The 14,350-nt window shown below is 46.3% G+C and overlaps 1 protein-coding gene across 3 annotated transcripts in view; it reads left to right on the top strand.

Annotated features, from left to right (window-relative positions):
• The first annotated feature begins 810 nt into the window (after positions 1-810).
• The window catches only part of RAD23B (RAD23 homolog B, nucleotide excision repair protein), a 35,940-nt gene continuing 22,400 nt past the window's right edge, over positions 811-14,350 (top strand). Inside the window, exons 1-2 of one of the 3 annotated variants that reach the window (XM_075021641.1) lie at positions 811-1,190; positions 13,227-13,308. In XM_075021641.1, coding sequence (XP_074877742.1) covers positions 1,125-1,190; positions 13,227-13,308 — 148 coding nt within the window. In that variant the 5' untranslated portion in view covers positions 811-1,124. Of the gene's footprint in view, positions 1,191-1,742; positions 1,762-13,226; positions 13,309-14,350 lie in introns of those variants that run through there. The other 2 variants (XM_075021643.1, XM_075021642.1) reach the window with 2 other exon arrangements.

Below are 14,350 nucleotides of genomic sequence, written 5' to 3'. Positions count from 1 at the left end.
GGTGACAGGCGAGCTTCTTTCCTGCCGCGTCGGCCGAGGTATCTGCGCACCGCTCAGCGCCGCTGAGGCACTGCGTGAACGCTGAACGGGCCCGCTGCCTTACAGCGGTGCGGTGGGGCGAGACTGGGAAGGCAGCGTTGTTATTACCCGCTGTGCACACGCAGGCCGACGGAGCAACCCGTGCCCTTCGGCCTGCTGAGGCAAGGAGCTGGCCGGCTCAGCGGCACAGCCGCCTCGCAGTACGCGTGCCAGCGAGGAGATGCCGAGCAACCCCAGCTGCCAGCCACCGCAGAGCCGTCGGAGGGACGGACGGACGGCGGGCGGGCCGGCCGGCCTCAACGACCCTCCGCCACCCACAGCCACCCTGCAGAGGGCTGCAGCCTTCGGGCCCCCCTGCCCCTACCAACGCGTGCGTGCGTGCGTGCGTGCGCGCGGGGCGCGCGAGGCGCGCACGCACGCACGCACGCACGTACGAGTAACCTGCAACCCCCACGGTGAGCGGTGTGCACACGCGCGCGACCGCCTCGTCTCCCCGCCCCCTCGGACCCTCGCAGGCACGCCCCCGCCCGCGCCTCCTCGGGCGCCCCCCGCGCCTGCGCAGTGCGCCCGGCGCCCGCTGCGCGGCTCAGCCGCGCCGGCGCATTGCGGGCGCCTCAGGTGGCGCCAGGCGGCCGGGGCGGCGCGAGGCGGCGGCAGGCGGGCCCGCCCGTGGGCGCCACCCCGTCGGGGGCACCGCGCATGCGCGCCCGCTCCTCTCCCCGCTCCCCTCGCCGGCTCTCGGCGGGCGAGGAGCGGCGAGCGGCCAGCCCGCGCAGGCGCACGCCGCCTGCCCCGCTCCCTCCCGCCGAGCGGCGGCGCGCAGCCGCCGCCGCCCCCCCGCCCCGTGCCGTCGCTCTTCCCTCCCCCCGCCGTCGCCTGAGGCGTGGGGGCTGAGCGCCGCCCGCACTCCGCCTCGCGCCGCGAGTGTGACTGGCGCCCCGCGGCAGAGGCCGAGCCGTTGCTCCGCGCTCGCTCTCCTCCTCTTTTTCCTCCCGCTCCTCCTCTCCGCCTGTCCCGCTGCGCTGCGGCGGACGCGGGGAGAGGACCGCGACGGGCGGCCTCCAGCCGCCGCCGCCGCCGCCGCCATGCAGATCACGCTGAAAACGCTGCAGCAGCAGACCTTCCGGATCGACATCGACCCCGAGGAGACGGTGCGGGCCCGCGCGGGGGCGGGAGGCGGTGGGAGGGCCGCGCTCCGTCCCCTCCCGGGCTCGGGCCGCGCTCCCCCTTCCCGGAGGAGAGGAGAGCGCGGCCCGGGCCGCGGCCGTGGGGAGAGGTGGGGGGGGGCTTTCCCCGGGGCGGGGGGCGAGTGGGGAGCGGGGGAGGACGGAGCCCTCTGCGGGGGGAGGGGTCGGTGGAAGCGGGCGCGGTGACGGCCCGGGAGGAGTTTGGGGGTGCGGGGGGAGGGTGAGCTCCAGCGTGGGGGAGAGGAGCGGGGCGCTTCGGCGGGGGGCGGGGGTGATGCGGGCCCCTTTCCGGGAAGCGAGCGGGCCGTCGTGGGGTGACCCCTTTTCCTCGGGGTGCAGAGGGGTCTGCAGAGCAGCGTGACTTTCCTAGCTGGAGGGAAAGGGGCTGTTGTGGCCAGTCGCCCAGCGGATGGACTTTCCTCGGGAAGTGGAGGGGAGAACGGCTCACGTTGTACGCCGGCGGAGAGGAGCGAGAGCGACTACAGGAAGCGAAAGTTTTCCCTTTCGGGAATAGACGTGCCCACCACGCCCGTGGGTTAGTGGGTAATGGGGCAAAGTAGTAAGCTCTGCTGTTTCCTACCGGGAGTACGGGGGGTGGGTAGTGACCTCTTGCTGGGGGGAGGGTGGGTAGTGCAGCAGAAGGAAAATGTGGTGCTTGCTCTCCGCGGATTCCCGCCTGGAGAGGAAATGTCAGGAGAGTTGTAGGGCTCTTCTCTGCAGAGGCGCGTACTGGAGAGGAGCTCGTGAGCGCTTCCTCTTAAATGCATCCCTGTGCGCTTAGGCAAGCGTGTGCTGTGTTTGATTGAAGGTGGGGGATTGCGGGGAGGCTCGATTGTTTTGCCTACAGCGTGAGCTGCGGGGATGCGTCTGCGCTTAGGAGGTGGGGGAGCGCGTGTGAGATTCCGCTAACCACCGTAGTAGGGCGAACGTTGGTGTGTCTCCTGCAGAGCGGGCGTTGGCGAGGTTTGTAACAGAGTTAGTCTCCCTCACTGGCGGGTGGCAGGGACTCTCCCCTTCTAAGACTGGGAGGGGGGAGAGGACGCGTTGTGGTTGCAGGCGAGTGTTTTCTGTCAGCAGGTGGGAGTGCTGAAAAATCCTCGGGGAAAGAGAGCGTTCTGAGATGCGAGGAAGGGCCCCGAGTGAGTCTGCAGGGTTGGAAGTTGCCTTGTCACTTGCCTGAGCACGGACGGTTGCCTCTGACGGCCGAGGCCAGACATCCTTGCGGCCGCCTCTTGAAAGATTTGGGAAGGTTGGTGTATGAAGGTGTGTCTGCGGCAGCCTTTCGGGTGGCATCTGGGCAGTGACGCTCTGGAACGTTGTATCGGCTCTTAGAAAGTGTGTTCCTTTACCCTCTCCCACTTCCACCCTAAGAAAAGTGAGGGGCGGCGGTTGGAGTGGGACTAAGGGTTCGTTTCGTTGAGCAGCGCGGCAGAGGGAGATGGCAAACGTCTGGCTGAAGCACATGCTAGAAACCCTCAAGGATTTAAAACGTCAGTCTTTACCCGTTACTGAGAAGAGCTCTCTTTTCATCTCTTCTCCTGTGCTCTGTGTTCAGGAAGGTCAGGACCTTCCCAGGGGAAGTAAAACCAAGGAGAGGACCGAAGGAATGGTGCCAGTCGAAACCCCTCACCAGCTTATGAGAGGGCAAAATGCATTAGCTAGGGGTTGGGTTATGGGAAGGGAGACTGCACCCTCTGTTTCTAACTGCAGTTGCTACAGTAGCTCAGCAGCTGAAACAAGAATGCTTCTCATGAGCCTAGGACTTCAGGTTTTGGCTAGGAATGGGTGGAAAGGTAGAGGAAGCGTGGCTAGGATTTGAGGAGAGCTTTGTTTTAAAGTGAGCAGGGTGAAGCCTTGATCTTGTTAGCTGCAGAGGTGAAAAAAGTGTTAGCGTCTCCTTGCTCTACTTCTTAGAAAATTGCAAAGAAATTCTGGTTGAAAGTTTGTGAATTGTAGAACTTGGTGAAGAGAAGAATACTCCTGAGCCTTCAGCTAGAACCCAAAGCGGTTAAAACTGGAAAAATGCTTTGAAAGGGAATCTGTTAAGCAAGTGTTTCCCAAGTATGTGTTTGAACGCTCTCCGTCTGAATTTTAGAAATACCCATTGTGTCAGAGTGCACTGGTTTCTTAGGTGAATTTTCCAAGGCCTTGAAACAAATGCGTTTGTTTTGGGGAGCTCAGGAAACATTACTCTTAGTCTTTGAACTGTATGCGCGTGTTTCTCTGCTAGAGGTGCGCTTGTTTACTTGGAGCTGTGCCCTGTGCTGCGACAAGGCCAAAAATCGCCTAGTGGTGATAGGCCCAGGAAACTCGTGGCTCTAAAATTGGTTTCTGGCTCTAGCAATTTCTCCCCTTCTTCTCAATACCAAGTTAACCTGAAGAGACTTGATGTTACAGCGCAAGGTAGTATTCTAGCAACAGTTTACGCTTGTAGTCGAAAGCTGTCGTTAAAACTAGTACGGAATATGTAGACTAACCTTCCAGGGAGAATTGGAAGCAACGCATTTCATAGTAACCAGTTAGGCTTGTTGCAGCTCTGACACAAGGAAGTGTTGTTTTTTTCCTGCTTAATCAGATGGTTGAATTTTTAAAGTTCAAAACATGCTATTAACGATGTGGCTTGAGTTTTGATTTAGTTGTGTTTTAGAGTATTGGCCAACGGAGTATTTTGACTGAACAAAAACTAGGCTTGAAGCACGGCATGTTCTTATTTGTGCAAGGGCTAGGTGAAGACTGTCAAATGTTTTGACTGACCAAAAAAGCGGAGGAGACTGAGCCTCAGGCCCTCTTATCTGAGAAACGGAGAAGTTATGAAATGGAGAGGTTTTTGCAGGCAGGGCTGGTTTTGTTAGGCTTTGGCGGGAAAACCTCTGGAGGGCATGGGAATCAGCGTTGGACTCTTCGTGCTCTGCAGGAACAAGGTGGATTTACCCGTTGCAATCATTGTGGTGTTCTGAGCGGGGGAAGTTCAGTACTTGAGCATCCAGGCTTAACCAGGACAAATGAAAGCGTGCGTTTATCTACAGAAGCTGCTGCTTGTGTTTGTTGGCTGTCTGTGAGAGAGTGGGCACATTAAGCGTTGTGTTAGGAGCGAATAACGAGCTCTGTCTGATGCAGACCTGCGTAGCCCGCACCTCTTGTCTGAGGTGAGGGCGATGGCATGGTAGGCTTCTAAAACTTGTGCTTCCGTTGTAGTTATCACTGTGGAGACATGAAGCAGGCTTTTAAAAACCCTCGACAGACATTCTTGACTTTCTTTGAAAGTGAAATACCAGTTGAAAGTAAGTCTGTCCTGTTTCTTCCTGAGCTTCCCTGTGCTGTTAACCTGGAAAGCCAGTTGTTGAAATGCAGAGAAGTGCAAGGAATCTTCAGGATGTCAGTAGTCTTTTGGCCGCGGTCTCTGTGTCACATGGTACGGGCTTTCACATTTCACTGTTCCGCCACAGTGTTTGAACACCCAGGATATGCCTGCTTGTTTAACACCGTGTCAGCAGGGCACCGAGTTGTGGAAGTTTGGGCTTGTGTATGTTCTGGTGCATCCTTAGTACGTTTCTGCTTTATTGTTGAAGGTGCGTATGGGGATTTTTGGATGCTCGTGTTATGCCCCTTTGGTGCTGGCAGCTCCTGGTTTTTAAGTCTAGAAATTGAGGCTAGATGCTAACAGAAGCTATGTTACCTGCGTGCGGAGTGTGCTGCAGCAAAACTGAAGCAGGATGCAAAGGGTATGTGATAAGGAAAAAGTGAGGTTTGGCATGCATTTCGTTTTTGCAGGTGAAAGAGGTATACTGCAGGGGAAAAGAGATAGTATGCTCATTATTTTTCAAAAGACAACGTCACAGCAAGGAATTTGTGTTTTCTGGTTTGTAGGGGGTGTAAAAAACCTTTTGGCTTTGTAACAACAACGAGGTGGTACTTTTTAGTATGTACGTGGGGGGTGCCTGCGAGGAAATGACAAGCTGCTTTAATTCTCTCCGGAGAGCGCAGTGATAAATTAGTGCAGCCTGTCGTCTGAATGAATAGAGTGTGATTTGTGAACGCCTATGAAAGCGAGCACTATTTGTGAACCCACAAAATATTATTAGTTACCTCTGTTTGTATCTATTGGGTTTGTATATATTGAGAGCTATACTAAAGCAGCTGATAAAAAAAGGAGGTGAATATTGAAAGCCTGTGTAATTTTAAAGCATCCTTTGCCTCAATTCTTGTTCTGTCTGGGGCTAGGAAAGATGTGTGGAAACAAATAATGGGTTGTTTTAAAAGGTATCAATCGTGTTTCTTGGAGCTGTCCTGGTAACCAGTGGGCTTGTGTTGGAAAACCACCTCCTGATGTAGCAGCATTAGTGAAGAATAAGGGTTAACGTGATTCAATATATAAGTGAATGAATTGTAAGTAGTAGAACATTTATCTCATAAGAAAGTGTGGGGTTTTTTTTTTGTTTTTTTTTTTTTTTGGTGATGTAAGAAGACTGTAATAGATTTAGTTTTGGTCATGGTGGCTTTGCTGAATTTGTAGTTTATTGTACTTACGTGAAGAATTAACTTTCGAAACAGTTCTGCAAGAGGCAGAGAATATTGCCGGGTGAAATGGTAAAATCTGACTTGGAGGCTTGTCACCTGTGAGGAAGTATGAACTTATTCTGACGGCCTCCTTCCTACCTGTGTTTCAGCGTAAGTTCATCCTGCAGCAGTTGCCAGTCAGAGGATTGTTTTTATACTTCCCCGAGAGTTTATAATCTTAGTGGTTGGAGGAAAAAATGCTCTCATGATCCTGTTCAAAATCCAGAAATACCCTTCTAGGTATTGAAGATACCTTTCTGTCTCAAGTCCTGATGTTTTTCTCCGATTCTTCTTTGATTTTACAGCAGGTGTCTTTCTCCTCTTGTAGAGGACTGTTACGTTGCTCTTGCATCTCCTAGGATTTAATTGGTATGTACTTGCACAGTCAGAGGAGGTGTGAATCTGGAGGGCTTGTACTTGCTGCTTGAGGTTTGACAGATGACTCTGCAGAAATGGTAGCTTCGGAGACTAGCAGAATAAGAGTGCCAGGGAGCATTTGTGTTTTTCTTCATCATTTTTATACTTTTTTTTTTTTTGCAGACTGCAGCATTTTCAAGTTAGGTTCTCTGATAATTGATGTTTATTTTATTAACTCTCTGGGTCTTTTTGCTAGTGCTTTTCTTTGGTGGCTAGTCTTTTTCCCTGTTTCCTGGCGAGAGTTAGAATTTTCAAGCAAGGGAAGTTGTTCTAATTCTTGGCTGAAGCAGGCTAGGCTTTCACGTACTCAGGAGCATTTTCCTTAAATTCTAGTGAGTGTTGCAATATAATTTGTAGCGTAAGTTATGACTACAGCGCTGATTTTATTCATCTTAGAATATGTTTTTGCATGTTACCCATTTTTCAAAGGCGTTGGCTCTATGACCGTAATTTTACAACTGTTTTATTTGGAATATTCTTACCCAGTTTAGCTGTCTGCAAGCAAAAGTTACCTTGGTGCTTTTAATAATTTGTCAATATCCTGTGCTGTATTTCTCAACAATCCAAACTTTCTTGGACTGCCGTTCCCAAGGTGGCCGCTAAACCGTGAAGCCAAATAGGCAGGTGGTACGCACTTATGGATGGCTCTGTGCATAATTGTCTCTGATATTTAAAGTCTGTTTTGCAGGTATGATTGGTAGGCAAAGATACCTGCCCTTGATACGGATAACAACAGGCTGGAAGGTGTTGCCTTTGGAACTTAACTGGGAGTGGAGAGTCCGTGTTAATTAAAGAATAATATGAGCAGATGACCGTGCAACTGTCTACAGTCTCAGTACTGCCCTTGAGCATACAAGGGCATGTTTACCGGCGAACTGTTTGAAAGTATTTTCATTGTATTTCTGAAACATAGGAAAATACTCTCCCAAAGGGAAATTTATAGGGCTACGTAAATTTACGGGACTGAAGGATATGGCTGCCAATGTCTTCTCCCAGCAAGGTTTGTATCTTTGGTCACTGTTCCAGACAGGATACTTGGGCGGAGCGGACTCACTGGAACAAATCACTTTTGATTTTACAGGGTGTGGTGAAGTGCAGCATGTCTTACCTAGTAGGCCCTGTAAAGGCCAGACGGGAAGCCTCAGCGGCTCTCCTCTGCAGGCTGCCCTGCAGGGAGTACCAAATGAACGTGAAAAGCAGAGGGAAGGGCTTGTGACTGCTGTAAGCGTCCTGAGTTGGAGTGTGGTCTAAAGGCTAACTGACTGTAGTTCTCCCTGTCTCTGTCATTCCCTGTGTTTTTGTATCAGAGGCATGTTAAGCTCAGAGAAAGGAACAGAACTGGGGCTGAAATCCTTATCTCCACACCCCCCGACCCCCCCAACTTGAATGTCTGAGCTTCACGCCTTGTATTTCTAACTTGGTTTTTATTTGGTTATCTGTATGAAGGCCATTAATGCATATCTAAATAAAACTTGGTTTACCCCTCCAACATAAGTTTATCAGTATGCAGTATCGGGAAAGTTGTCTTTTTTTAGGTGTCTTACTGTAATGACTTAAAACGTCTTGTCAATTTTGTTCATACTCAAACCACTATATTGCTTTTACCCGCGTAGACCAGCTTGTGGAGACTATCCTTGTTGTAAAGATTGTCTGCTTAAAGGTACTGGAGGGTTGTTTATGCTAATCATGGTGACCATGCAAGAGTCACCACTCAGAGAATGTAAACTTTGTCCCTAAAACAAGCCCTTGTGGGTTCATAGGGAGCACTCAGAGCTGTCAATAGCCACATCTTTCTGCTTTTTTTGAAAGGTGCAGACAGCTGAGCTTTTTTTTTTCCCTGTTGCTTAAAGCTCTGCTTTGTGTTGAAATCTGTGTGTTCACGTATTAGTACAAACCTGCATGTATGCAGCTCTTCTAGTCACCGTTTAGCATCAGGAAACGAGCCCTAGTGTCTCCTCTGGGCTTGGATCAAATTTGAAATGCAGGGTAGAAGTGTATAGAGGCCAACTTTGAGATCAGAACTTAGTTCTGTTGCTCTCTGGGGCAATGTGTAACAGCAACTACTAGCCTGATGAACTTCACCTGGGTGTGGATGAGCTCAGTTTTGGAGAGGAGATTAGAAAGGCAGAGGTAATTGCTCAGGAGGTAAATGTCAGAGCTTAACTTGGATTTGTACCTTGCCAATTCCAGACTATTTATCTTCCAGACCAGGCTGCTTCTGTGTTCGTATGCAAGCAAGCTTCAGCACAGTAAATGCAAATAGGAAATACAGAAGCTTATGAATGCTTTATACTGCATGTGAGGCTGTTTTTAAATATTGGAATAATTTTAAATCCTACGTTGAGTTGAGTACAAATGTGGGTTTTTTTCCAGTCACTCACTAACCTTGTAAACCCGACTGGATTCACAAGACTCTTCCTGTCCTGTGGCGGTTCTCCCTTACTGTATCTGTTATGCCTTAGGGCAGTACTCTGTTCATGCAACCGTTGAGGTGGTCTCCCAACTAAATACAAGTGTCCTGTTTAGGAAGGCGGTGTAAGAGATGACTGTAAATATAGGTTTGTAGCAGCAAAATCTGCTTCTCTTATTTGTAGAAGGAAGTAGCTGGAAGCAAATGTGTTGTCATCAGGAAGGCTACTGTAAAGCGTTTACTTAGCTCCTAAGTAGTTTGTTATCCCCTGGACATTTCAACAGGAGGCACAATATATGCCATTAATCTGTTGCTGATCATGGAGTTTGATTGAGGGTGGTAAAACCTGTTGCCCTGGTCAGTTTGTTGCTTCCTTAGCTGGTTTATTGTCGGACACAACTGCATCGTCCTCACCTGATTTTGAGCAGGGCCTGTATGGCAGTATTGTTTTCCTCTTCTATTTTAGCATAGGGTATAATGTAGGAGCAATAGAAATTGGTGTGTGAGAAGGGAGGGAGTTTGCTCAATATACTGACCTATGGAAACTACTTGCCTGTTTGGAACCCGCCATGCCCTGCTTGCTTATTGGGCTAAAATAACTGTAGGCAACAGCTGGGCAACTTAGCACTAGTAGTTTCATGTAACTTGTTTTTAGGATGCCCAGCTGGGGTGCAATTGGGAACTGGTGTTTCTTAGGAAGACCTCAGTTTTTCGGTTAGGAGTTGATCAGCTCTGACTTAATTAAACAGGTTGCATAGCATCTCTTCTTGAGGACATTGAGTTCAGTACAATCTCTGAATAGTAGGGGGAATTTTGCATCTAAATTCATAGGGGGCAGAAGAAAATTGTCTTCCAAGTTGGCCACTGTAGTGTGCAAGTGTGCTGTTTTTGAACCTTTAGGGTAAGTGTTTGCAGCTGAATGGATGCTCATTCTTAAAGGTGTTGTCATAAAGTATGGGCTCCCCTTATTCTGGTGCAAAATTTATTAGGGCAGCAGAAAAATGGGATTTTCTGAGGACTGAAATACATTTTTGTCGTGGTTTAACCCCAGCCAGTAACTAAGCACCATGCAGCTGCTCACCCAGTTCCCCCCACCCAGTGGGATGAGGGAGAGAATCGCGGGGGGGGGAAGTTAAAACTTGTGTGTTGAGATAAGAACAGTTTAATAGAACAGAAAGGAAGAAACTAATAATGATAATAGTAACAATAATAAAATCACAATAATAAAGGATTTGAATATACAGAAGAGGTGGTGCACAAAGCAATTGCTCACTGCCCACCGACTGATGTCCAGTTAGTTCCCGAGCAGCGATCTCCCCCCCAAGGCCAGCTCCCCCCTGTTTATATCCTAGGCATGATGCCACATGGTATGGAATACCCCTTTGGCCAGTTTGGGTCAGCTGCCCTGGCTGTGTCCCCTCCCAACTTCTTGTGCCCCTCCAGCCTTCTTGCTGGCTGGGCGTGAGATGCTGAAAAATCCTTGACTTTGTATGAACACTACTTAACAACAACTGAAAGCATCAATGTGTTACCAACATTATTCTCATACTGAACCCAAAACATAACACTATACCAGCTACTAGAAAGAAAATTAACTCTATACCAGTTGAAACCAGGACAATATTGAACTCTGATCAGGTGGAATAAAGCTAGGTAGCCTGGAGGTTTGGTTTATGTATCTGTATTTTCCAGAAAAATATGTCATAAAGTTAATGGATGCAGAGGTTGACTGTGTATCTTAAACATGCTTTCTAAGTTTGACAGGTCAATGTGCTGCATGTGCTTTCCTGAAATTAATTTCCACTTAATAACCTGAGGCTGATGGTAATGCTGAAGTCTAGATTGTCAGCAATGTAATTTGCTAGAGGCAAAGCTTAGGATGTTGCTCTTTTCAGCAGCTCACTGTACCACTACCTGGACAATGCAACTGCCTTTCTGAGGAGCAGTGAGAGGGGTTTTTTCTTCTTCTTCCTTGAAAAAGGAGCATTTACAGTTTAAATCTAAATGAAGGTGGTTCAGACTGCTGTGTCTGATGACAGGCTGTTTAGGGAGTGCTCTTATGTAGTCTTTTCTGTTGGCAGAATTAAGGGCACGGCTCTCTTCTTGTTAGTGAGTGCTAAGTCTTCAGTCACTCCAGTTAGAACTAGAAGAGGAAATTTTATGCCACTAGCATGTTACTGTTGAATTTGATGTATCTGATGTTACCTGTTTCTTTTTTATCCTGAGAATTAGTATTGTGTCCTCTGCAAATGAAGTGGTTTTGGTCTCAGGCTAGGCGCTGATGAAAGCCAAAAGAACAGGCAGCCCCTGTTTATAAAAACTTACTTTAGCTTGAGTGTTTCTTAAACTATTGCCTGTAACAGGAGAATGCTGATGTCTGCAGCTGACACATTCTCTTGCAGATTCAAGCTATAGCAGTTAAGAGTTGGCTTCAGTAGAAGTCCTTTTTGTTTCCTCCTTTGAATAGGTATGATCACTTAAGGGAATTCACTTAAGTGATGGCAGATTCCCTTACATAAAGTACTGTTCTGTATAAAACAGTTAAACCAAACAGTGTTTTGAAATGTATTTTCTGGAAGTTACTTGACTATTTTGTATATTTTCAGTTTTGTAGGAGCGACTTGAACTACATTACAGAATTTTAAATTAATAATTAAAATAATTAAAAATCATGAATTAGATGTTTAGTTTTCAAGGAAATACTCTTTTAAAATTAACATAAACCCAGGGAGAGAACAGGCTTTTGTAAAGTAAGTGCATGAGAATGATGATGCTATCAGCAAATTATTATAAAAATGAGTAATGGTTTGACCCTGCCTGAAGGCTTATGGATGGCAGTGAGCTGCTGTTAGTTTTGCTGTGGAAAAGCAATTGGCTGGCTGGAGACTGATTTTAAAGCTTTTGGCAGGTGCTGGGATGGCATGTATAATAAGAATACCAAAAGCATCCTTCCTCCATCTGCTGAGGAAAAAAAGAGTTTTGGTGTAGTTCTGTAGATGGAAGTCATATGTTGTGGTCTGTATCCTTGTGTGGCTAGTGATTTAATCACCTACATCAGGTGTAAGCTTACAGAAGAGGTTTGGTTCTGCAGGCCTCCTTTGCTGGGTTGCGAAGCCTGGTAAAACAAACACTCCTTTTTATGCATATTGCTGAAAAGATGCAGCTCCATTGTGAGTGTAAAAGTTTGGTTTGTGCCTTTTGGACCAAACATCCAAACTGAAAGGATTAGCCTGGTAAGGAGATTGATAAAGAAACATGGAAATAAAATCTGAGAAGAAGAAGGAGAAGAAGCGAGCGGACTAATAAAGGAAAGGGGGAAAGGTAACACAAAAGTCTAAGACATGATTAACAGAAGAATAAAGTGAAGCCAGGAAGTATGACTGGCATGTGAAGTGGATGACAGATTTTAATTATGCTGAGAATCACAAAGCTCAACTTCTCAGTAAATATGTACCATTTAGCACCTGTAAATACACTGAAACAGTATTTGCTACTGAAGCAACCCTAATAGTGAGCTACAACTTTAAAAATTAATGCAAAATGATAGTACTGCAGGTGCCTGTGGCACAAGTAGTTGCCAGTCCAATTAAGCTGTCAAGATAAACACATTTTCGTGTGCTTACCTGGTTAAATAGCTAGGTATATGCATCTCAATTGCAGCATTTCATGAAAAAACCTTATGAATATTCAGGAAAAAGAAACTTTAGAAGATGGAGTTAGTTTGTAGTAATAAGTTCATAACAGATTGGTTGTCTTTGTTTTATGTATATTGGGAGTGTCTGTCAGGAAGCAAGAAGAATGAATGTTTGTATACAGGCAGTTTGTCTTAAAACATGTTGTCAAATGTGTCAGTGCAGAAATGCTTCTACAGGAACATCCTTTATCTCCTCAGGATAGTGTTAGGCAGTCTTTCTGGAGAACACAGGCATTCTGATACATGACAAGTAACACAGTGTCATTTGAGCTATTGTATGTGGTGCTCTGAAAGTGTGGACTGTATGTCAGTGGTCTGTGTAAGCAAGTAAATAAGACAAAAATGCTTTCATGTGTATGCTTAAAATTGCTATGCAAAGCTCAAAAAATCACGGGGGAGGGGAAAGAGTTGAAGATTAATTACATAAATGAACAACTGGACAGTTTGAACAAGTCTTTGCATATCAAGGTTTCAGGTCATTCCAGTGAGTTAAATCAAATGTCATGGTGACCGTACCAAAAAAACAGGCATTCCCTGAAGAGTCGTTATGATGAAGAAAGCCGCCAGCTGTGTATAGCATGTGTACCTCCTGCATTCAGGGAGGGGAAATGGGTCAGTAGATAAAAGCATTTTTTGTGCAAATTTCTCAGTTTTTCACTGTGTTGTAAACTTGTACTTAAAGATTTCTCCTGGAGAAATTACTTATCTAAGTTGATTAAGCACGAGAGATTATTTGGGAAGGGAACATGTTGCTCTGCAAGTGGTTGCAATGACGTCTTTGGAAGACCGATGTACTTGACATAATCAAGATATGACTGAAAACTACTTTTTAGTATTTAAAACTTAGAACAAAGTGTACTTGATTAGGTTTGTATTGTGTAACTTCTGGTTTTTTTTCATTAAGACTGTTTCTGTGCTTTAGGTGAAGGCACTGAAAGAGAAGATTGAATCAGAAAGGGGGAAAGATGCTTTTCCAGTAGCTGGTCAAAAACTAATTTACGCAGGTAATCAATATTCTGACGTTACTGTACCTGAATCTACCTTTTTTTTAATGTTCTTCTTTGACTTTGATGTGAATGTTAAGTCTTCTAAAGATTGTAAGTGCTGAAATGCAAACAGGTTAAAAAAACCAAGCACAAACACAAGAACAAATCAACAACAAACTCTTAATTTTGAGTCAGAATTTTTCAGGTTTTAATACATGTGTGTCTGTTGTTATCTTTGCTCTTATAGCATGATATGCTAACAGCTTTAGTCCTGAGTGGGTTATGCTAGGTGAAGTAGAAATAGGTTTTGTTTACAAGAAATCAGGATTTAAGCAGATAACATCTCATGTTCTGGGTTTACTCTTGTCTTTTGTTCAGTTTATGCTGTGTGTAGCTGAAGCGTTCCTGTATATACTGCAGAGAATTAAAAATCAGATTATTTCTTTTGTATTAACAAAAGAAACCCACCAGCAAATCCTTGCTGTACAAAGGTGCTTTCAATACTTTTAAGCCATCATTAGAAACATGTATTATGCACTAGCAAAAAGCAGGCTAATGTCAGATAAAGACATGAAGTTACTTTATTTGAGCTAACTTAATTCAAAATTCTTTTGGCAATATTTTTTTACTGTTTTCTACCTGGCTGGTCCATTCTAGCACTAATACACACATCCATTTTTTTGTTCTCACTTTGCGTCAGAACTTAAAAAGTTCTATTCCAATACCCCTTCTACTGCTTTTTCCTCTCAAACCATGCTTGCAAGAAACTTTGGTGGTCTTTTTACTTCTTCATTGTACTGCTTTGTAAACAGTATTGGTTTTCCACTTCTAATAAGGCAAAGCCACTGATCATAATAGAAAGATGCTAATGGAAGAGAAGTCAGGACTCTCTCCATGTTTGTACAAACTCCTCAGGACTATGTTTCTGAGCAAGTTTTATGTCACTTGTACTTCAGGAAAGGGAATGCACATCAAGAACATGAAGGTAAAAGTCACATGTGTAATAAATATGAACAAGGCAGAAGGCCTTTTGCAATATGTATAATTGCATGACACTCTT

The sequence above is a fragment of the Buteo buteo genome, chromosome Z (assembly GCF_964188355.1).
Source record: "Buteo buteo chromosome Z, bButBut1.hap1.1, whole genome shotgun sequence".
NCBI lineage: Eukaryota > Metazoa > Chordata > Aves > Accipitriformes > Accipitridae > Buteo > Buteo buteo.
Note: the sequence above shows the minus strand (reverse complement) of the source record. Positions and strands in the feature narration are given on the sequence as shown.